Source organism: Polistes canadensis, unplaced genomic scaffold (genome assembly GCF_001313835.1).
Source record: "Polistes canadensis isolate GaletaPanama2010 unplaced genomic scaffold, ASM131383v1 scaffold_64, whole genome shotgun sequence".
Lineage (NCBI taxonomy): Eukaryota > Metazoa > Arthropoda > Insecta > Hymenoptera > Vespidae > Polistes > Polistes canadensis.
In genome coordinates, this window is record NW_014569611.1 from 280,068 (window position 1) to 302,194 (window position 22,127).

Sequence of the window (22,127 nt, forward strand, 5' to 3'; positions counted from 1 at the left end):
GAAGCAAATGTGGTTCACAGAATTGGCCTCATCGGTCACCAGGGAAGCGTAGAACACTGTACTTCTCTCTACCATTCTCATTTGTGGTTGTCGGTCCACTGCTATTCTACCACCCGCGTAACCACTCTCAACCCCTAAAACCTTTATATATTTTGTTCGAATAAGATTCCCTTACATCGTCTCAGTGCCCATGCGTCTTTTAGGAAACATGAATTGATCGTACGTTCAACGATTTTATTTAACATTAGTTTAATATAAATCTATTTTTACAATTACAATGAACCATTCTGATAAGAAGAGTAAGTATATTAATTCCATATTAAAACGATATTTTATATAAATTTAAATTTACATTTATAATAAAAAAAACGTAAATTATTGTTATATCAAGAATTCTTTGCCCTTACATTATTGAAAATAAAACAAAAATTTATAAATAATTCAGTTATTATGATCGCCACAAAAAGTCCAGATTTAAAAATATCTGCAACTCGCGCGCTTAAAACGCTTCGATCTCATTGGTGCATTCTTCGAATAAAAATAAAACTCCTCATTGGTTCATACGATCAAGAAATTGCAATCGAGATATATCGAATTATCAAAAAAGATCGATATAAAGGGTATTTGCAATGTTATGTGCAATTGTCTGCAAAATAAACAAATATTGGAATTAATCAATATCCATGGAATTATTATTAATACTTGAACTTTTATAAACAATAATGGTTAAAAACATTATATTAGAGTTTAAGATTTACATGTAAACATTCCTAATCTTATCTTTTGAATATTCTGATTGGTTGCTGGTATCTCTTGTCCTATATTCACTTTAGAGGAATTCGTTGTAATAAAATTAAAACGAGTAAGTCTTAGCCCCAATTAAACTTGTGTTCAGAATGGATTAAGAATTTGAAAATTACAATTGGAACTAAAAATATATTAGAATATGCATCAATACGTTTGCAAGAATATACGACGTCTAGCGGTAGATTGAGACAAGTTCTCCTCAACCTAAAGCTTAAGGAGGTTATGTTGTGGAAAATACTTATATTCTTGCACTTTGTACTGCACATTTCATTTTTAATAGTTCGAGTAAAAATAATAAAATGTCGTATTTAACGAAAAAAGAGATAGATGAAATGAAGCCACAAATTGAAAAAGCCGTAAATAAATTTCTCGGCTTCGGTGAACCTGCTATCGTTACTACGGCTGTGAATTGTATCACCTCTGGCTATGACAAGCGTAAGACAGCAGGTAATAATGATGAGATTTTTAATATATACCTAATTCAATTTTTATTGAATAATTTGTATTTGTTATTTTTTGATTGTTGTTCTTTTTTGTTCTTTTCTAGATAAACTATCCGCCTTATTGGAAGATAAAAGAGCTTCCAAATTAACAGAGAAGATATTTGCAATATACGATGATATCAAAGCTGCACAGAAGAGTAAAAAACGTAATCATGTGGAAGACAAGGAAAAAGAAAAGGATGCTAAGAAACCTAAATTCAAAGATGATGAAATTAAAAATGATAAGCCTGCAGAAACTCAACTTTCCGCTGATAAGGTAGTATATTTATTCTGTATTTGAAAATACTTGTACAGTATATCGTAAGAGTTTGTATAGATTTTATTGTTTTCAGATAAGACAAATGATGGCTAATGCTCAAAGAGAGATCGAAGAAAGGAAAAGGGCATTGAAAGCTATTAAGCAAGAAGAAGTACCACCTGTAAGGCCTCTCTTCAAAGCCAGAGATTCGTTGCCAAATGTAGGCAGTATGTATAATCAAGGTCTGTTGAGCAAAACAGATTCTGATAAAGCAAGAAAACTTGCTGCGCTTCAAGCACAAATCAGAAACAAATTAAATTCTGGATTGCTTAGTAATGTCGCAGTGCCAGATAAGCCAACTCCTTTGATCTTGGACGAATCAGGAAGGACTGTAGACATAACTGGAAAGGAGGTACAACTTACGCAGGTAGTACCTACATTAAAAGCTAACATTCGTGCAAAGAAAAGAGAAGAATTTAAAGCTCAGCTGCAAGAATCAAAGGGTCCTGAAGAAATACAAGATACACACTTTTTTGATACTAGAATTGGAGTGAAGCCAGCAGTACGTAATAAACGTTCATTGAAATTTCATGAACCGGGTAAATTTCAACAACTTGCAGAGAGAATCCGTATGAAAGCTCAATTGGAAAAACTTCAAAATGAAATTAGTCAAATAGCTAGAAAGACTGGTATAAGTTCGGCAACGAAATTAGCGTTAATAGCACCGAAAACAGAAGCTCTCAGCGAAGATGTACCAAATATTGAATGGTGGGATTCTGTCATATTAACAGGTGGATATCCTAACGAAGACGAGCCAACTACGATCAAAACTTCTACGATTACAAATTTAGTAGAACATCCAACACAAATAAGACCGCCAAGTATGTTTTGTTAAAGTAATAAATTATAGTAAATTAACATAATGTACATATATACACTGAAATTATATTTTAAATTCTTTCTTTTTTAGCTGATCCATTGAAACCTATCTACATGCCTGTGTTTCTTACAAAAAAAGAAAGGAAAAAATTGCGTCGTCAGAATAGACGAGAAGCATGGAAAGAAGAACAAGAGAAAATTCGTTTAGGATTAGAACCTCCACCAGAACCAAAATTACGAATCTCAAACTTAATGCGAGTCTTAGGTACCGAAGCAGTACAGGATCCTACTAAATTCGAAGCTCACGTACGACAACAAATGGCTAAACGGTTGAAAGCTCATGAGGATGCCAATGCAGCCCGACGATTAACAGCTGAACAACGTAGAGAGAAGAAAGCAAGGAAACTCAAAGAAGATACCAGCCTTGGAGTACATGTAGCTGTTTATAGGTACAAATCATTAAAAAAATATATTTTACATTATTTTATAATATTTATTAAAATACATCATACTTACAGTTACAAATAGACAAAAATAATATATACAAATATACATTAAACATACATAAACATACAAGAATTTTTGATTATTTTAGAATACGCGATCTCGTAAACAACGCATCGAAAAAGTTCAAAGTTGAAACTAATGCAAAACAGTTATACCTTACTGGTTGTGTAATGCTTTTTCGAGATTGTAACGTCGTAGTTGTCGAAGGAGGAGCAAAACAACTTAGCAAATACAAACGATTGATGATGCATCGTATCAAATGGGAAGAGGATATCGTAAAGGATAACGATGGAAATGATGTACCGAATAAATGCGTTCTCGTTTGGGAGGGAACAAGCAAGCAGCGTCATTTTGGTGAGATTAAGTTCAAAGTGTGTCCAATCGAAAAGATGGCACGTGAACATTTCAAGAAACATCAGGTTGAGCATTATTGGGATCTGGCATATAGTGGAGCTGTTCTTGATAATACAGATGACGTACGCTCATAGAGATTATTATCTATGACATTTAATTTAAAGCCGTAACTATATGGTGAAATCTTAAAAGACGATAGAAAATTTCGTTATTAATTAATCAATTTAAATAACGACAAGAAACTCGGAAGAATGTATCCAGTGACAAGAATGGTGCGGAAATAAAAGTGAAATAAAATACCTGTGGAAAAGCAGCTGCCTTCAATGATCATAATTAATCCTAGATATATATATCCAAGTCCTAACAACTTCGAGCAGCCTAGCATAAATTAATCTATAAAAATTAAACTAACGATTACATTTAACAATCTATGCATACTCGCTTTCATTTATGAAAAAAGAAAACATCATCAAGAGAAGCGAAAGTGTTACTCTTATGGAAGAAACCAATCTTCCTACACGCGACATACATTCACTGGCTATATTATCGTAACCAAGATAAATTTTTAGCGTACGTAGGCGTGTCTTATGCGGTCGTCCATCAGCGTCTATCGTTCGCACGATGTCATTTTAAAGAATCTTAATCCACGCTTGTCGCTACAATCAGACCCGCGCACATCCATTAACATAACGCAACGATTCCGTACAGCGCCTGTCTAGCGTTAAAGTATTATGCAAAAAAGAAGAAGGTGTACGGCGATAACTTGAAATAACACATACACACACACACATACAAAAAAAAACATAAGTATATATTTACACACAATATACGTAACTCTCAAAGCTTTCATGCTCGGGTACAAGTCATGATTCTTTATACGATCGATTTAAAAATGTAGATGTGAGCGAGCGTGCATACTTGACACTAATCACAAACTAATCGACAGATAGACAATCACCTTTGAAGCGGAACCTTCTCTCCCAATTGTAAGATAATATATAAAGAGATAAATGGAAAATAAAAAAGAAGAAGAAGAGTGTATATGCAAGTTCGAGAAACAATACGAGAGAAACGTAACGAACCTTGGTCTCGTTCATAGTAACACCGCAGTATCTTAACGCATAGCTCGGCTACTTTTACCTTAGCGTATAACGTGTTACTAGTTGAATAATGCACTGTATACAGAGCTCCTTCGATATACACGTCCGGCAACGTGTCGACACCCTGTATTACGACGAGTCAACTCTCTTCTAGTCCTCTCTTAGGCTCGAGGAGGGCCCCACTCCGCTTGGTAGGCGCTAAGACCAGACGGACTTGAGTTTTACTTTCGTTCGCGCATCGCTCTCAGTTCAGGTTTACCCGTTCCTTGTGTTCTCAGGCATAGAAGCACAAGCTGCCGGTGTCTTACTCCGGCCTTTCTTACGAAAGTGCGATACGTACGAGAGCCGCGTGAATGCCACCGTGCGTTTAGAACTACACAACGGTTCTCGCCTTCCGCGGACTAACCCTCGCGTGCATTGTTCTTATCTTATTGTTCTACGTCATCTCTGAAACATCAAAAGAGATCAAACCGAAGGCATGTTGTTTACCTTTGCTACGCGGTGAGTGTGATTTTCAATTCTTGCTTTTTTTTTCCTTTTCCTTCCGCATTTTTTTCCTTTTTCTTCTTTTTATTTATTTTTTATTTTATTTTTTAAAACAATCTTCTCTCACCTTATTTATACGATCTACACAAGGGTTAATATAACTATCATTTCTTGGATTAAACGAAAACGAGAGTATTAATAATCTGCTGCTTACCCAGGAACAATTCGATTACCGTGAAGTTAAATTTCCTTTCAATCCTCCTATATCTAGCTTTATCTTTCTCTCTCTCTCTCTCTCTCTCTCTCTTTTTCTCTCTCCCCCCTCTTTCGTACTTTGAATACTTCAGTAGTTCGATAGCAATTTATATGTTCTCCGAAGACTAATCGAATAATCTAAGTTTCTTTATAGTTTGACGACGTTAATTGATATTGGAAACGTGAGATCATTCGGTCTTCGCGCGTTCTATGCTACATCTCTGGTGATCGTGCGAACTCGTCAAAAAGATAAATCGTAACTGATGATAATAGCGATTATCTATACTTCAATGCATCGTTGATCGTAGGAAGTTGAAATTATTTAAATTACATTCCATAAAGGAGCTTTAATTAAAACTATATAAAATTAATCGCGTATAGATCAATTAAAAACATGTGGCTTTGTTAGCATCAACGCTTTGTAGAGATTACTAAATGCGTATTTTTTTACCAATATATTCTGTCTTTCTCTATAATGTAAAATGATAATAAAAATATGTTAATCTCGATGATCGATGATTAATTTTCAACAAATCTTTAATCGATGAATGCAATCATCGAAACAAATATTTCTTCTTCGTCTTTATTATACTTCATATAAGTATGCTCCGCTTTCACTCGTTTCCATGCATAAAGACGTAACTGACCTTTCTTGACGAACGTAACGAAAAAATTACTGAGCAGCAATACTTTGGTGTAGGCATTTACATTAGAGTTAGCACTTGTAGTACGAAATCGAATTATCATGTTACCCCCGTTGGTCAAATAGCACAAATCTCATAATGAAATTCTAATAAAACCCTTAAATATTTTCTAACATGAAATAGAAGAAAAAAAAGCACAAAATTATAAAATTGTAGTATTGCAAAGTGTGTAAAAATGTTACTATAACAATTTGTATTTGCTGCTCTCCCTCCGAATCTTTCTTTATAAATGTATGTATGTATATATTCAAGTATAAAAGGTTACATTGCATTCTTTGCGAGCAATAAGATCTATTTAAATAGAGATCGATAATGAAATAATAAAGTATATGCATGTGCTTATTGTTTCAAATAAATAATAATAATAATAATAACAGGAGATTGAATATTATCAACATTCGAATGTCAGAAATTTCGAGTTTTAAGAATTAAAATTAACATAATAATCAAGATAATAATTAATCACTCGATCTGTAATTATTAGAAACACACAAAAGTATTAATAAATAATAACTGTTTATTTATTTTTTCTAATGAAGTATTTCCGTTCGCGTGTATCATCGAAGATCGTTAGGAGGAAAGATTGTAATTACGGTCTCACGATTTTCCGGGATAAAAAGAAACAAGAAATTAGAATAGAGACGATCACGCGAAAGAGTTTGATTGACGATTCTTAAGGGATCGATTCTATAAATACTGGTGTATTGGATGTTTGTTAATAATGGGAGTGCGAAGAGTGTCGTTACGTAAGGAAAACCGTAAAAGAACCAGGAAGAATCCTAAATGTCAGTTAGGACATAACTCCGACCTCCTACGAAGACCTCGAATTGGTCTGTCGATCTTATATAATAATTGATGAGTACTAACTCCCACCATCGAAAAATCAGTAGGTGCGATGGTACCGAGAAATCAGCCTCGAGCGACGCGATGAATGAAATTGTTCGCAGCAAACGTTCTGCCGCGAACAATGGCCCCTATGGAACGAGGCGAAATGCCATCCTACAGACAAGGTCTTCGGAGTTCATTGCGATACACGACGAAAGGATCCATGTAATAATACGTTCGACTATTGCCATTGCAACGTTTTAGTGTAAAGAAAATCGCATAAGATTTCAGAACATATTCCTAAATCGAGTGCATATGTATAATGTCCTCTTGATTGATTAGATTTTTTCCTCTATATATTCATAAAAATCTGTGAAAATATTTAAAACAAATAACAAGAATCGAATATATTTATTATTGTAAATTTATTCACGAATTCAAAGAATATAATGAATAAGTTAAGGATCGATAATAAATTTCGAAGTTCGAAAATCGAATATACTTAGTGTTGTAAATTTTTTAACGAATTTAAAAAATATAATGAATAAACTAAGAATCGATAATAAATTTCAAAATTAGCAAGATTAATGGAATTCTATTTAAGACAATGCAAATACGAATATCGCGTAAGGATGCAAATCCTTATATATGCAATACATATCTTCGTAGCCACCCCTTTGATTGTCTTCTTTCGAATACGATCGTATCACGTCACTGTCGGATTGTGTGGTGCAACACGGTCATTGAAATTTGCCAAGACAATCGCTGCATAATAATAAGGGGAAAATAATAAAAAGAGTGTATACCCTATAGGAGATATATTAGTAAAGAACGTATAAAAGGAAGGAGTTTGCAGTATTCCATGCTGCGAAAGTGGATAAGTAGGTATTTTCTATCCTTAGATTCCGATCCGCAGATTCTTCGCGTTGCTGGCGCTCGCTGAGAGTACGACCTTGCCGTTGAGGATGCTGCAAGATCTGGGTAGGCGTACGAATGCCTCGATGGAAAGGTACGAACAAGCGGAACAGACTATTCTAAACTCGAGGACGCATCTGACTCGAGGATCACCCTCGTGGTATCTTGGTGCTTCTCATGAAATGTCCGAAGGTGCTCTAAATCTTTCAAGAAAAGCTTTACGAATCGAAACGATGGCTGTGATGTTAGTAGAAGCTTTGAACATGTCCTCAAAAGAGGCTTCTTCGGTTCTACCTTCAGTTGTTGCGTTTGGCTGTTATGATTCCCCAAATTTTTTGAAGATCATGTCTGAATGCAAAAAGATCGATCCAAAATATAGAACACATACTGGAAGATGCAATAACGTGTTACATCCGACCTGGGGTGCTGCTTTGGAAGCCTATGTTAGATTTCTACCACCAGAATATCAAGATGGAGTGTCTTTACCACGAACCAATTTACCCAGTGCCAGGGAAGTCTCCTCCCGTGTTCACTCGGGTGGTCAAGATCTAAAGCACCCATATTTAATGGCACTTACAGCGTTATTCGCCCAATTTCTTGCTCACGATCTAGCCCATACACCTAGAATGGAACTACCGGATGGTACTAGATTGAAATGTTGCGACGTTGATTATGAAAATTTTCATCCTGAATGTTTACCCATTCAAGCTGATAATGCGATTGGCTGTATGGAGTATTCTAGATCTGCACCACACCCTGGTAATTCCTTACATGTAAGTATCTCCTACAATTAATATATACTTCTTCTAATAACTTCCGTGTCATTGTGAAGAATCAAATAAATACAGGCTTGCAAGCTGGGTCCACGACAGCAGATTAATCAAGCCTCCTCTTACTTGGATTTATCTCCGTTATACGGTAGCTCGGAGGAAACATCGAAAGCCTTGCGATCGGGCAAAGGTGGCTTGTTGAATACTCAAAGAAGAAACTTACCGATGCCATCACTGGAGTCTGAAACTTGTAGAAGTGTGAACAAAGCTTTCCCTTGTTTCCTCAGTGGTGATTCCAGAGTGAACGAACATCCTGGCTTAACATTGATGCATGTAATCTTTCTTCGTGAACACAATCGAGTAGCCGAGCAATTGGCCAAGTTGAATCCTCAGTGGGACGACGAGAAACTCTATCAGGAAGCTAGAAGAATCGTCATCGCAGAAATGCAACATATAACTTATAACGAGTTCCTACCTGTCATACTTGGAGAAACAACTTTGAACAAGTAGGCTTTCCTTCTCTTATCTTCTTTTTTCTTTACTGTCTTTCTTTTTCTCTTTTTTTCAACTTTTACAAAACTCTTTTTCTTCTAAAGTCCCGTAACTCATTAACCGTAAACGAACAGTTACATCGATCTCAACGGATTTAAAGGCGTTGCTCTGTTCTAAGCAATGCGTCGAAACGCTAACGCATTTCCATAAAGAGACAGCAAATCGAGTATAAACGTGCCGTTAACTTGATCGCATCAGCGTGCCGAGCTATTAATATCTCTGCACGTGTATGTCGATCACGACTCGTCTGCTGCCCTTTGCCGTTCATTTGCCAACTTATACGTTGAGAGATAAGAACGCTAAGGTTCCAACGGACCGATCAGAGATTGCTCATCTTAACACTGAGCCTCCCTCGTACTTCCATTTGTCAAGTTGTTCACATGTCTTTGTACTTACTCCCTGTCTTCTGCTGTTATCCATTCCGATACATCTTACATTAATCATACTAATATCACAATATGATATCAGATCTATCATGTTCATATTATAAATTTGCTTCTAACGAATTATCATATATATGAAAAAAATATTAATCTTCACTTTCATTATCATTATTTATTAGTATACTCATGAAGATTTCACGCTCCTGTTATTTTTTTCTGAACCAAAAGATTTGACTTGCGGCTATCCCATGAAAGATACTTTCGAGGATACGATTCACGTACCGATGCAACTATCTCGAATTCGGCAGCCTCAGCAGGTCTTTTCTTCGTTGCTGCATTAACACCGAAGACGCTCGATCTTGTGGACTCTAGATCCGCTTTAAAATCTGGCGAAAGATCTCTCCTTTCGGCCTTTTACGCACCACAAGAGTTGTATGAGGCGGGTGCGATCGATCGATTGATAGCAGGAGCTACAGGTCAGTCCAAATTACTCGTATCCTTTTTTTTACGATCGAATTTTGCTGGTCATCGAATAAAAATTAATAGAAATTTATCGGTCTTATGTACTGTAGGTACATATATATAAATACCTACATACATATGTGTGTATAAGTGGTGTGATCAAAAAGTTCTAAAATTGTTCTTAATCCCCCAAAAACAAACATTTATTTGACATTTATATTTCTTTATTCGTGACTTTTTTTTAAATATTATTATTTCTCATACATAATCAATCAAAAAATTACAAAGACGTTGAAATATTTCGTTTACACCTCGTATACGCATATATTCAATGTGACATTTCAAGAAAAATAAAAACTTTCGTATAACTACGAAATCTTGATTAAGAAAAAAAAAAAATCATCAGGAGATTCTCCGACAAGTTGTCCCATGAGAACTTGGTTTTAATGACGATCTAGGATGCAAGGTCTAATTTCCGCGACAGCGGGACATTCTAGGAAGCCTCTACCCCCCGGCTTGAACGAAATCCTTCTCGAGCGGTATTTCCATGATGGGAAGAGCAACGACGTGCCCGTTGATTATGCTGCTCAAATCATCCAACAAGGCAGGGATCATGGTTTACCATCTTACGTCAAATGGCGAACATTTTGCGGTTTACCAGACGTTACCAACTTTCAGGATCTTAAAGGCACAATAGCCAAGGACATAGTTGAAAGATTACGACAAGTTTACAAGTAAAATATATTATATGTTTATTTATAAGGTATCGCTTGAAAAGTCGTAAGTTGATGTTTTTTCTTTCTGAAATAGGAAAGCTGAAGACATAGACTTAGTAACAGGAGCACTCTCAGAAGCACCAGTGGCTAATTCAGTCCTTGGACCAACTTTCCTCTGTTTGTTAGGACGTACCTTCCGAAATGTTCGTTTGGGTAATAGAAAATCAATATCTGTCATTTAAATTCATTAGAATGACTAATAAAACATTATTTTTGGTAATCGTCTTATCAAATCGTTTTAACAGGCGATAGGTATTGGTACGAAAATGCTAATACGCCAGGATCCTTCACGATAAATCAATTGGAAGAAATTCGTAAGAGTACGATGGCACAAGTTCTATGCAACAACGGAGATCACTTGAAATTAATGCAACCAAGAGCATTCATTTTGAGAGATCCTTTCTTGTAAGTATATTGAACAACGAGATAATGATATTATAATTTTTCATCGTATCAAGAAAATTATTATTACATTTTCAGAAATCTCATGACGAACTGTACAGAACATATAAGCGTAGGTCCGAATCTGATGGTATGGAAAGAAAAAGAAGACGCTTTTTAAATTGTTTCGATTCGATCAAACGTAACAACCATTGATCGTGATCATTAATTCTGTTCCTGACTTTACTAGAGAATGTAAGATTACCTAATACTCCAGAAAGATGCGTTGTGTTTTTTTTTAATTTTATTTTATTTTATTATTATTATAATGAACTCAACGACAATCTTGTGTCAAGTCAGGGTAATGTCGCGTTTATTTGCGTATCGTAAAACGATACGTCTTCTTGTATGCATAAACATGAATACCAGTTTCTCTATTAATGAAGAAAAACACGGTTCAACGAAGGTTTCTTTCGTATACACCTCGGGCTACTTGCCCTTTTTCCTTGTTATATTATAATATTTTACTTCATGTTGTTATTACGATTGAAAATTACTTGACCGTACTACCATTGTGACACGATAACGATCAAGAGAAAGAGAAAGAGAGAAAGAGAAAGAGAAGGTCAGTACCATTCTCCTTAAGAAGAATACATAAAATTACCTAGCAACGGAGCTACACCAAATTGCGAAACGTTCAAGACCTCTATGGCGTTCGCATCCATTATTACTGTTATTCTCTATAAAGAACTCAGCCTTCTTTTGTACAACTGGAACGTGAAATCATTAAAAAAGAAAAAAAAGTGTTATTACAGAATAAAAGAGAAACATTTTTAACGGGCTTTATTTTTAATACTAAGAATATAAGCATAGTTGAATTCATGCAACAAAATTTGTCATCTCAATGTATTAATATCTATTATTTTATTCAATCGATAAAATCCTAATATTAATTTTTTATATTATTTTCATTTTTTCTATGTAATTTGATAGAGTCAGTGATCAATTTATTCGTTGTACGATTGCGTCATTTATTTAAAAAAATATCTGATTGTATAATATATTATATTTCATAGGCTTACTGGTGAGTAAAATAATGAGTTGCTTGGATTTAGAATTCAATACAAATTACAGAATTTTATTATACAACTTTAATTTCTAATTGTATGATAGTAAGTTGTATATTTAACTCTATCGCAACTCCATCTGGTAAGTGACGTAGGAGTTATCTTATGGCAACGCAAAAGTATACAAAACAAACAAATTAAATCAAAAATCTGATATTAAAGTAAAAGCTTAAATTTGGCAAACATTATTTAAATATTATAAGAAAAACTTGTTATAGTTTCGTTATAAACGTTATAATTTCGGATGATACGTCGAAGGAAAAAAATAGATTCAACTAGAATTATAAATAAGGTTAACGAGTTTACAGTTATTTTGACACAGTATGCTAACATCTATTTATATAGAAGGAAGCAATATTATTTAAAATAAACATAGATGCTCTTTAAAATTAATCGCATAATTATTAATTCGAAAAATGAGTTATTGCGACAGACGTAAGTGTAATAAAGTTAAATTATATATTCAGAAAATGTTTAAAATATTTCTTAATCAATTATTAAAACAGATCATGTTTTTTTTTTTGGATAAACATTAAACTTTTAGAAGGATTAACAGAAGAATGTCCCTTGACACAGGACAAAACTAACAAATGTAAATTAAGCCACTGTTGTGGAGGTAGTATGAAATTAATTGTTTGTTGTTTCGCTATTTTATCCTTCGCTATAACAACTATACTAGTATTACAATTGGTTTACGCTAGTAATTTACTGCAGGTACATATTTTAATACATATTAGCACATTTTAAACACAAATTAACACATTTTGAACAAATATATATTTGTTTTTTTTATAAGGATCTCAAACAAAATTATAAGTATTAATTTTTATTTTTAGGCCAATAGTAGTATTCATGGTGCTGTTGCCACAGATTACACTAATTGCTCGCAAATAGGTACTAAAATATTAAGAAAGGGAGGTAATGCAATAGATGCAGCTATAGCAGCTACCGTATGCATGACAGTAGTAGCTCCACATAAGACAGGTCTTGGTGGGTAAGTAATTTAAGGAATATATATTGTTAAATATATATACAATTTTAATTCCTTCAGAGGTGGCTATATGATATTATATAGTCATAAAGATAAATCAGAACCATTAGTCATCAATTTTGCGAACAATACTGTTGGAGGTCAGTATAAATTAATCAAAATTGTATTCAAAAAATCGTTGATGGTTTGATCGATTTTAGTAATTCTTATTACTATAAAATATAGGTATTTTTGGTACACTAGGAATACGCTTACCTGCTGTTTTGAAAGGCCTAGAATTCGCTCATATTTTAAAAGGAGTTTTACCATGGAATGAACTTATAGAACCAGCAGCAAAATTAGCTAGAACAGGATTTGTAATATCAAAAGAATTAGAATATGAATTATCAAATAATAGCGACTATGGGATGCTTTATGGTCATATAAATGCTGGTGATATTTTAAGATTAAATGATCTTGCAGATACGTTAGATGCTGTTGCAAAAAATGGCACAATTGGTAAAAAATTTGAAAATTCATTATTATATAAAATTATGATAATATATACATAACATGTAACATAATTTTCTTTTCAGTTTTATACAATGGGACTTTGTCGTTGAAACTTTTACGTGATGAAGTTAAAAAGGAAGAATTATTATTACAATTGGCAAATTACAAACCTGAGATAAGTATAGCAAAAAAGACTTCCTTTTATAAACATTCATTATACTATCCTTCAGGTGTATTTGATTTTGAAACTTCTATAAATGCACTAGAAGATCTCAAAATATCATTCGAAATTGCATCAAAGACTGAAACTATGGGTCTTGTTGCTCAAACATTATTGCATTCTAATGGAAGGTCATCAGACATGATAAAAAATGGTTGGTAATAAATATAACTTATAAAAAGAATTATAAATTTGCTAATTAATTCAATTTGTTTTAGTTGAACAAGAAAGATACACTGGTGTCATGGTGATGGATGGACAAGATTCTTATGTCAGTGTTTTAACGTTAGTATTTTTCTATATTATTATATATAATACAAAAAATAAATATATATTAAATTTTTAAATTTAAATTATGCAGTGGATTAAGTGCACCTTTAGGATCAATTCATATGACTGGCACTGGTTTTTTACTAGATAAGACTGGTAATGATAACGATTTATCAACTCTACTTCCAATTATTTTCCATAATGAAGAAAAACCGTGTGAATTACGTGGAGTATTAGGAACTGATGATACAATTTTAAGTAGTCAACTTTTATACCATTTGATAGTACGTGGCTTAAATGTTTCTACTGCCATTGAGCATCCAAGGTATATCCATTTTAAACTATACATATATACATACATATATATATATATACTGTTTATTTTTTAGATACTATCTTTTATCTGATGGTATTAGTATAGAAAATGATCAATCACACATATTAAAAACAGTATTACAAAATAAATCAAATTTATCAATGCCTGTTTCAAATATTGATGCCATTTCAATATCAAAAAGTGTAAATGCTATTATAAAACATAGAGATTTGATAACAAGTCATTCCGATAGCCGTGGAGGCGGTCTTGCATCTAGATTTTGAAGATTTTTACTTTTTATATAATTTTGATACAATGATATAAAGTATACACAAATATTTATGAATATTACATTATTTTATAATATATACCATAATAATATTATTTATTATATTTAATATAAAAAAAAATTGTTCATAGTTTAACTGTTAAATAAATTATACTAAATGAAAATAAAGTAGGAACTTTCTCTCTTTATATAATATCGTATCCTACTTTATATATATATATATATAATCTATAATATTATACTTTTAATAGCAATCTTTCTGCTTTGTACTCAGCATTTAAATCAAGTTGTCTAAATCTAGCATAAGCTGCACTACTACTTAAAACAATAACATTGCTAGTCCACCACAAAAATGACTTGTGTTCGTTAAACCAATATGTTGCTAAAATAGTTTGTGCACAAGCTTTTGCAGTACCACTGACATTATGCGTTAAAGGAGATGTTACTTTTATCTGAAGAGCTGTAACATAACCAATTGCAAAACCACAAATACCACCTATGACCATTGCACTCCAAAAAAAAGGTTCTCCAAGTTTGTCGTAATTGTAAACTTCCCAATGTTCGCCATTAAATAACATTAAGGGTATAAAAAGGAAAATACTGTATAAATTATTATAATAAGAAAGTAACCAAATATTTTGATTTACTGCAGGAAGAATATGTTTAGTATGAATCGAATATAAAGAGAGTGTTAATGATCCAACTACACCTAATATTGTTCCTAAAACAGACAAAGAACCTGCAACATTTTCTTGATCAACGCCAAGCCAAAATCCAGCGACAATCATAGTACAGCATAAAATACTCTTCATTGAAGTTTTTTGTCCTGTTAATGTAAAGCAAAATTTGTTTAGTATTTTTTTAGTATATTTTTAAAATTTATATAGACACAATTATTACCAAGAATTATATAAGTAAAGATAACATTAAACACGGTAGTCAATGATCTGCCCACATAATAAAATGCAACTCCAACGTATTTTAAACATAAGTTGTTTGAAGCTATCATTGCAGTAAAAAGTATGGACAATGGCAATATCTATAAAATAAGAATAATATCTGCTAAATTCTTATAATAGAATTAAGACAATAGATTTAAAAATAATACCTTTTTAATCGTCTCTTTTTTAAACGGATTGCCATTGGGAAATTTAAGATATTTTGGAAACAATATAGATAAATTACTAAGAGTTACACATATAACAACGCTCACAATACATTGGAACCATGTCACAAATAATGGTGCATCCAAATTTACAGTTTTACTAGACAACAGTGCCTTATTTACAAAGACTGTCAAAATTGACACAATCCTAAAAAATAATTCAATATTTTCTTATTATTTCATTAAAACAAGAACTATATTATATATAAAACCATTACGTACCAATAAATAGCAACGACTGATGCTATATAAGAATATCTTGATAAAATTTCTATATCCATCTTTACAGAAAATGCATCATACTTCTAACTATGACAAAGTATATGATTTGACATCTAAATTAGCCCTTTCAAATTAATTTATTAATTCATAATAACAGAAAGTATCAAAGAAATATTAGAAACTTAAGTATATTTTTTCAATTATATAATAAAATATAATATTTAATAGAAACAAATATCACATAATTGAGAAATGTATTTAATCTGCTATAAAAAACATTTTAACAGAACAGTTTTATTAATAGATTGCAAACATACTTCTGATAAGAATTATTAATAAATAGTAACATTTTCTGTACCTATTTATACTGTAATAAATAGAAATGATTCACTTAAATAACGTATTGTCAATCATTCCAATCCAATCATAGTTAAAGACATAAATAAAAAACATTGAAGGAGTATTAAACTCACTTCAAATATACAATAGATTTTGACATATATAAAATTAAGAGAAATACTCCTATCTATATATTAAAAGTAGCATAAGTATACACCTTTAAGTCATTTGTAGAAGTTGCACATTACTTACAGAAATAAATAACCTAAGTGAAGAAAGTTATTCAACATATTTTTTCTATGACCAATCAGAATACGTTTCTGAGGACAAAACATTAAGGGCAGTTTTCAAAGATATTAAACAACGTGCATTAAAGAGAAACATTTAATTCTTTATCATTTCCAATATATTGTTTATGGAAGTCATTACGTCACATTTCGTTGTTTAATATTCTTTATTAGATCTTATATGGGGTGTCTTGTTAATAGAAATTATATTCATTCACACATCGTTTGTGTGGAAAACGTAAGCCTTAAGTTACAATATTTACTACATACTTTCGTCAAATTAATTTTACTTCAAAATATTTCGCGATATTAATAAAAAAACAATATTCTCATTTATTACATTTTAATATATATTATTTGATAATAATCTATAATAATCTTGACTTTTGAATGTGTATAATGTATTAGATTAGTTACGCAATATTCAATTTTCATTTTATTTTCCTCGTAGAAAACATTTAAAATTCTACCGTATCTAATTCTCTCGTTTTGCATAGTACATAAAGTTTATCTTCAAAAGATAAAGGTTAAATTACATTGATGTCAAAATTTTGGACTTCGACCACAAAATATTTTTGAATGGCTTTCATAATAAAATAACTCTTTCTCTGGAAGTTTCCAACAGTAATGCACACACCAATTATATTACTTATATAGATATATATATAATTTGTATTGCGTACGCGCGCGCGCGCGCGTGTGTGTGTGTGTAATATATATATATATATATATATATACTTTGATGCACGTGGTATATTATATGTTATCTGACGTCTTCGGATTCTGTCGGTAGTAACAGGCAGAGTTGCTAATTCCGTTGACACAAAAACTTCGTAGTTGGTGTGTTCAATTTGCTGACATCTTTTTAGAATTCCTTACTGATATTATAATACTCAAATGTAATAAACTGGGAAAATATTTACCACGCAACAGGTACAACGCAAATTAATTTTAACAATATTAATACCTATTAAGATAATATATGTTGTATTACATATATCTATACATACATATATATATATATATATATATATATGTATATATATGTATATGATATTTATTTGATCGGAATATTTTTTTGGTCTATGTTTTATATAATCTGCATAGATTTGATTTATTGATACATATACAAGTATATTTAGGTAAATTCTTGCTCAATAAAACGAAATTTAATTACGTTTCATCGAATACATGGAAATTATACATACTCGGTAAAACAGTTTCGTAGTAGTGATAAGCTCAAAAATAATAAGGTTAAAGTATATACCGTTTTTTTTTAATTCTTTAAAAATATATAATTACTATACCATATTATGTAAGAAGTTGTAACCTCTAAGTAGTATGAAAGTGACAATTAATGAATAATTCCGTAATATTTCTAAAATACTATGATATCTAATAATTACGATTTTATCAGCTGTGACAAGAATACAACTGCATTGTTGTCAATTTAATATTGAACATCTTACATATTACGTTCGCCCGCGATTAATTATATTAAACGTCGACAAATTTCCAAATGTTATATTAACAATATTAAATTCGTTATATTTCAAAATCAGTGGCAGTCAATTTTTTTGTATTAATATGAAAATATAGAAATGATTGTTTTATGAAAAAAAAAGGAAAATAAATATTGGGTACATAAATGGTTATATTATCTTGTAGGTTAAGAATTGGACATAATATTTCTAAAATATGTCGCAATACGAGAATGATATTATTGAAGACAAAGATAATAATCCTAATACATCAGGAGACTTAGGACTTCGTCATAGAATACCATGGAGCGACCGTATATTGCTAAACAGTGAAATTCCAGGTCTGCATGAAGTTAAAGAATTATTAGAAGACGATGATGCCAGCTGTTTGGCAGAAGAAGAGGATGGGGTTGGATGTCCCCTTCCGTCTACTCCTGAAGATGATCATCTTTTGGATTGTGAGGTACTGTACTAATAAAATATTTATGTCTTTCTTATATTACAATAATCATTTTTAATTCTAGATGACAGAAGTATTAAAAGCAGGAGTATTAAGTGATGAAATTGATCTTGGTGCCTTGGCTCATAATGCTGCTGAACAAGCTGAGGAATTTGTTCGTAAGGTAAAGTATCCAAATGTTAGATAAATTTCTACTAATCTTAACTTTTACACACAGATTAATATAAATTTAGTTTTTATAAATTAGTTTGTAACTAATAATAGCATATTATAGGTCTGGGAAGCATCTTGGAAGCAATGTCATTTTAGAAATTTACCTCGGTGGTTGCAAGATAACGATTTCTTACATGCTGGTCATAGACCACCGTTACCATCATTTTATGCTTGCTTCAGAAGTATTTTCCGTATTCATACAGAAACTGGCAACATCTGGACACATTTACTTGGTAAATTAAAATATTTCAGGAAAATATTCTATATTTGTATTGGGAAATAATTTAACAAGAAATGAATCCTCTATTATTATATATATTCATAATACTTATTTTTTTGTAGGTTGTGTGGCATTTATTGGCATAGCTATCTTTTTCCTAACGCAACCTCCCATAGAAATCCAATTGGAGGAAAAATTAGTATTCGGTACCTTCTTTGCAGGTGCTATCATTTGTTTAGGATTGTCATTTGCCTTTCATACAGTCCACTGCCACAGCGAATGTGTAGGGAAATTATTTTCCAAATTAGATTATTGTGGAATAGCTATGCTCATCATGGGTAGTTTTGTACCATGGCTTTATTACGGTTTTTACTGTGACTACCAACCTAAACTTATTTATTTATCCGTGGTGGTTGTGCTTGGTATAACAAGTATTGTAGTATCATTGTGGGAAAGATTTGGTGAACCCAATTATAGGCCTCTTAGAGCTGGCATTTTTATGGGTTTTGGCCTTAGTGGGGTAAGTACTATCTGTATGGTTATATGTATGTATTCCCATATATAATATAAAATAAGAAAAAAGATAATATAAAGTGTTTATCACATAATAAATTATTGTTATTTTGTAACTTAAAATATTTCGTAGGTAATACCTGCTGTTCATTATGCTATAACAGAAGGCTGGTTCAAAGCAATTAGTCAAGCATCACTTGGCTGGTTGATACTAATGGGAAGTCTGTATATTTTGGGTGCACTGTTTTATGCATTAAGAGTACCTGAACGATTTTTCCCTGGAAAATTTGATATTTGGGTAAATGTTAAAACATTTATTATATTATTTATTTTATTTTATGATCCTCTTTGATATTCATTTTCTTTCTTCCATATATTTAGTTATTTATTTATAAACTCGATTTGTGTAAACTTAAATAGCTAAAAAATATTATGGTTTTTAGTTTCAGAGTCATCAAATCTTCCACGTATTAGTAATTGCTGCTGCTTTTGTTCATTATCACGGTATAACAGAAATGGCAATGCATAGAATGACAATAGGCGATTGTGCAAATCCAGCTCAGGTGATAGCATTTTGAACATGTAACAATATACTATGAGTATATTATCAATATTTTGTCGAATGTCTTCTCTCTGCATAACTGTAATAAGACTAAAAGGATTCCTAAAGTTATCACATATAAATTGGTGTTATTAAGGACTTGACCACAAAAATTTCTTTCGATAATTGTGATGTTATTAATAACATACAAGTAACATTACATTTTTAAATGCAAGTAAATCATGTATTTTGAGCACTTTAATTTGCATCAAATTTATATGCTTTTTATAATTGGCTAATTATATAAAATTCAGAATTTAATATATTTTTACACTCAGTCTATAAAAAGATAATAGTTCATTAAAAACGCAAGTTACATTCAACAGTGGATTATATATAAAACAGTTCTCTATGGTAAAAATGCCATTTTTATATTAACCTTTAGCCAGAGTCTTGGTGATTCGAGTAAATTCTACTTTTGATGACAGATTCGTTAGTTATATATATCGTATTTAAATCACTGTTTTACATAGATATCTACAATAGTTAAAAGTCGTGTTTATAAATCAAACCGTATTGTATCAGAAAAAATGTCTATCGCAATTACACTACGTCTCTTGCTAAAGGTCAATTTTTATACAGTCTCATCTAAATCCATTGCATAATAAAATTCTGTGGTCTGCCTTAGATTCAATCTTGAACTGTTGGAGATAAATACTTGTGATCTTTACTTATTAGATTAATTAGATTTTAATACTAAGATATATGTACAGTGAAACAAGGGCTACAGTACAGAAAGTGGCTGTCTAAGCAACAGTAATTAAATTCAATGCGTGATTCTTTAGTTCAAATCGTTAATAATAACAATAATATAATAATAATAATATAATAATGTGAAAATAAGATTAATATTAATTATAAATATTACAATGATAATAATTAAACTCTTGTTCAACTTACTTTTATACTTTACACAGCCACTTGAGAAAGTTAAAACTAATGTAAAGTATAAAAGAAAGTATATAAAAAATGCAACAAAAGTTTATGTCTGAGAACTAGGAACCAACCATAAATACAAATGACTTTATAGTATAAGCACTCTGAAAATCGTAATATATTTTGATCACATTCATTGTTAAAACAATGTAAACCTATTTATTCTTATGATTATTACGAATGTAGTGCAATATTTAAATTTTTTTGTTTCTTTTTTGTTTTTTTACTCTCGATGTTTCGGCGCTTAAACTTTTTTTTCCAATTATAGTCTATATCGGAATTATATATTTTTGTAGCTGTCAAGTGTTGGATAGGTAAATTATGATTGATATATTATCTATTTATTAAATAATTAATTCTGAAACCTAGGTACACACAGATTGACAGATCCGTATCATTTATTATCGTATAGTTACGATTAGTAATTAGTAACAGAAATTAATGGTACTCTACAATGTACTTATTTATTTTATATTTCTATCTAACCTATAATTCTAGAAAGCTTATCTCTTAGTTTATTACCAAGTTTCTTTCATTAACTCCTTAAAACATCAGATTTGTAATTTAATACTTCAAAATATTTAATTTTCTTTTTGGAAAACAATGTGTTATACGTTTCTGTCAGTCTAAGATAAGAAAATGTTGAAATATTATTTTATGTTATTGTCAAAAAATCTAGTACTTAGAAAGAATGTTGTTAAACTTTTTACACAAATAAAAATATGAGTACTATTAATAAATTAATAAAGAAACCAAATAAATATGCATCTCATATGTAACAGTATAATACATTGATTATGTTTTTTAGTTATTATACAAAATTATTTTTAGACTATAATGTTAATTTATTTTCTGATTAAGAACGACTTTTAGATTATATTACAATAACACTACTTTAGCTAATAATGTTTTCTGCCCTCTACTGCAAAACATTCCAGTTTAAAAAGAAAGCTCAAAAGATTAAGCTATTTGAATTTGGCGGTATTTATCACTTTTACCATTTTCTATCCTTGTTTACAATGTTACCACCAAATACATTATCATGAAGAAAATATAAAATAACTAAAATGTTTTAATTAATATTCCTT

At 31.3% G+C, this 22,127-nt stretch overlaps 5 protein-coding genes across 13 annotated transcripts; 4 read left to right on the forward strand and 1 right to left on the reverse strand.

Annotated features, from left to right (window-relative positions):
* Window positions 1–807: 807 nt before the first annotated feature.
* LOC106786073 (U4/U6 small nuclear ribonucleoprotein Prp3) lies at window positions 808–3,601 on the forward strand. 2 transcript variants are annotated; one of them, XM_014747087.1, is made up of 5 exons: window positions 808–1,254; window positions 1,355–1,566; window positions 1,643–2,429; window positions 2,519–2,876; window positions 3,023–3,601. In XM_014747087.1, the coding sequence occupies exons 1-5, from the start codon at window positions 1,107–1,109 to the stop codon at window positions 3,420–3,422; spliced, it is 1,905 nt and encodes a 634-aa protein (XP_014602573.1). In that variant the 5' UTR covers window positions 808–1,106; the 3' UTR covers window positions 3,423–3,601. The 2 variants fall into 2 exon arrangements, with proteins under 2 accessions (XP_014602573.1, XP_014602574.1); XM_014747088.1 differs by lacking the exon at window positions 808–1,254 and having other exon boundaries at window positions 1,421–1,566; window positions 1,627–2,429.
* Window positions 3,602–4,185: 584 nt separating this feature from the next.
* Window positions 4,186–12,034, forward strand: LOC106786072 (peroxidasin-like protein). Its single transcript, XM_014747086.1, has 8 exons — window positions 4,186–4,889; window positions 7,575–8,346; window positions 8,422–8,849; window positions 9,507–9,754; window positions 10,225–10,474; window positions 10,551–10,669; window positions 10,762–10,921; window positions 10,997–12,034. Exons 1-8 carry the CDS (start codon window positions 4,867–4,869, stop codon window positions 11,076–11,078), a joined length of 2,082 nt encoding a protein of 693 aa, XP_014602572.1. The 5' UTR covers window positions 4,186–4,866; the 3' UTR covers window positions 11,079–12,034.
* A 7-nt stretch (window positions 12,035–12,041) lies between these two features.
* LOC106786074 (gamma-glutamyltransferase 7-like) lies at window positions 12,042–14,671 on the forward strand. 3 transcript variants are annotated; one of them, XM_014747089.1, is made up of 9 exons: window positions 12,042–12,459; window positions 12,531–12,738; window positions 12,861–13,018; window positions 13,076–13,155; window positions 13,241–13,513; window positions 13,591–13,881; window positions 13,946–14,012; window positions 14,089–14,322; window positions 14,387–14,671. In XM_014747089.1, the coding sequence occupies exons 1-9, from the start codon at window positions 12,401–12,403 to the stop codon at window positions 14,595–14,597; spliced, it is 1,581 nt and encodes a 526-aa protein (XP_014602575.1). In that variant the 5' UTR covers window positions 12,042–12,400; the 3' UTR covers window positions 14,598–14,671. The 3 variants fall into 3 exon arrangements, with proteins under 3 accessions (XP_014602575.1, XP_014602576.1, XP_014602577.1); XM_014747090.1 differs by having other exon boundaries at window positions 12,043–12,459; window positions 12,569–12,738; XM_014747091.1 differs by having other exon boundaries at window positions 12,043–12,459; window positions 12,572–12,738.
* Window positions 14,672–14,779: 108 nt separating this feature from the next.
* LOC106786061 (GDP-fucose transporter 1) lies at window positions 14,780–16,461 on the reverse strand. Of its 3 annotated transcripts, none has more exons than XM_014747059.1 (5): window positions 16,348–16,461; window positions 15,990–16,076; window positions 15,711–15,915; window positions 15,503–15,641; window positions 14,780–15,428 (listed from the first exon to the last, which is right to left on the reverse strand). In XM_014747059.1, exons 2-5 carry the CDS (start codon window positions 16,046–16,048, stop codon window positions 14,839–14,841), a joined length of 993 nt encoding a protein of 330 aa, XP_014602545.1. In that variant the 5' UTR covers window positions 16,049–16,076; window positions 16,348–16,461; the 3' UTR covers window positions 14,780–14,838. The 3 variants fall into 3 exon arrangements, with proteins under 3 accessions (XP_014602545.1, XP_014602544.1, XP_014602543.1); XM_014747058.1 differs by having other exon boundaries at window positions 15,990–16,102; XM_014747057.1 differs by having other exon boundaries at window positions 15,990–16,113.
* A 283-nt stretch (window positions 16,462–16,744) lies between these two features.
* On the forward strand, window positions 16,745–21,818 carry LOC106786078 (adiponectin receptor protein). Of its 4 annotated transcripts, none has more exons than XM_014747096.1 (7): window positions 16,745–16,853; window positions 18,284–18,559; window positions 18,621–18,719; window positions 18,831–19,002; window positions 19,112–19,509; window positions 19,636–19,800; window positions 19,946–21,818. In XM_014747096.1, the coding sequence occupies exons 2-7, from the start codon at window positions 18,314–18,316 to the stop codon at window positions 20,078–20,080; spliced, it is 1,215 nt and encodes a 404-aa protein (XP_014602582.1). In that variant the 5' UTR covers window positions 16,745–16,853; window positions 18,284–18,313; the 3' UTR covers window positions 20,081–21,818. The 4 variants fall into 4 exon arrangements, with proteins under 4 accessions (XP_014602582.1, XP_014602581.1, XP_014602584.1 ...); XM_014747095.1 differs by lacking the exon at window positions 16,745–16,853 and adding an exon at window positions 17,372–17,548; XM_014747098.1 differs by lacking the exon at window positions 16,745–16,853 and adding an exon at window positions 17,741–17,757.
* Window positions 21,819–22,127: the final 309 nt, after the last annotated feature.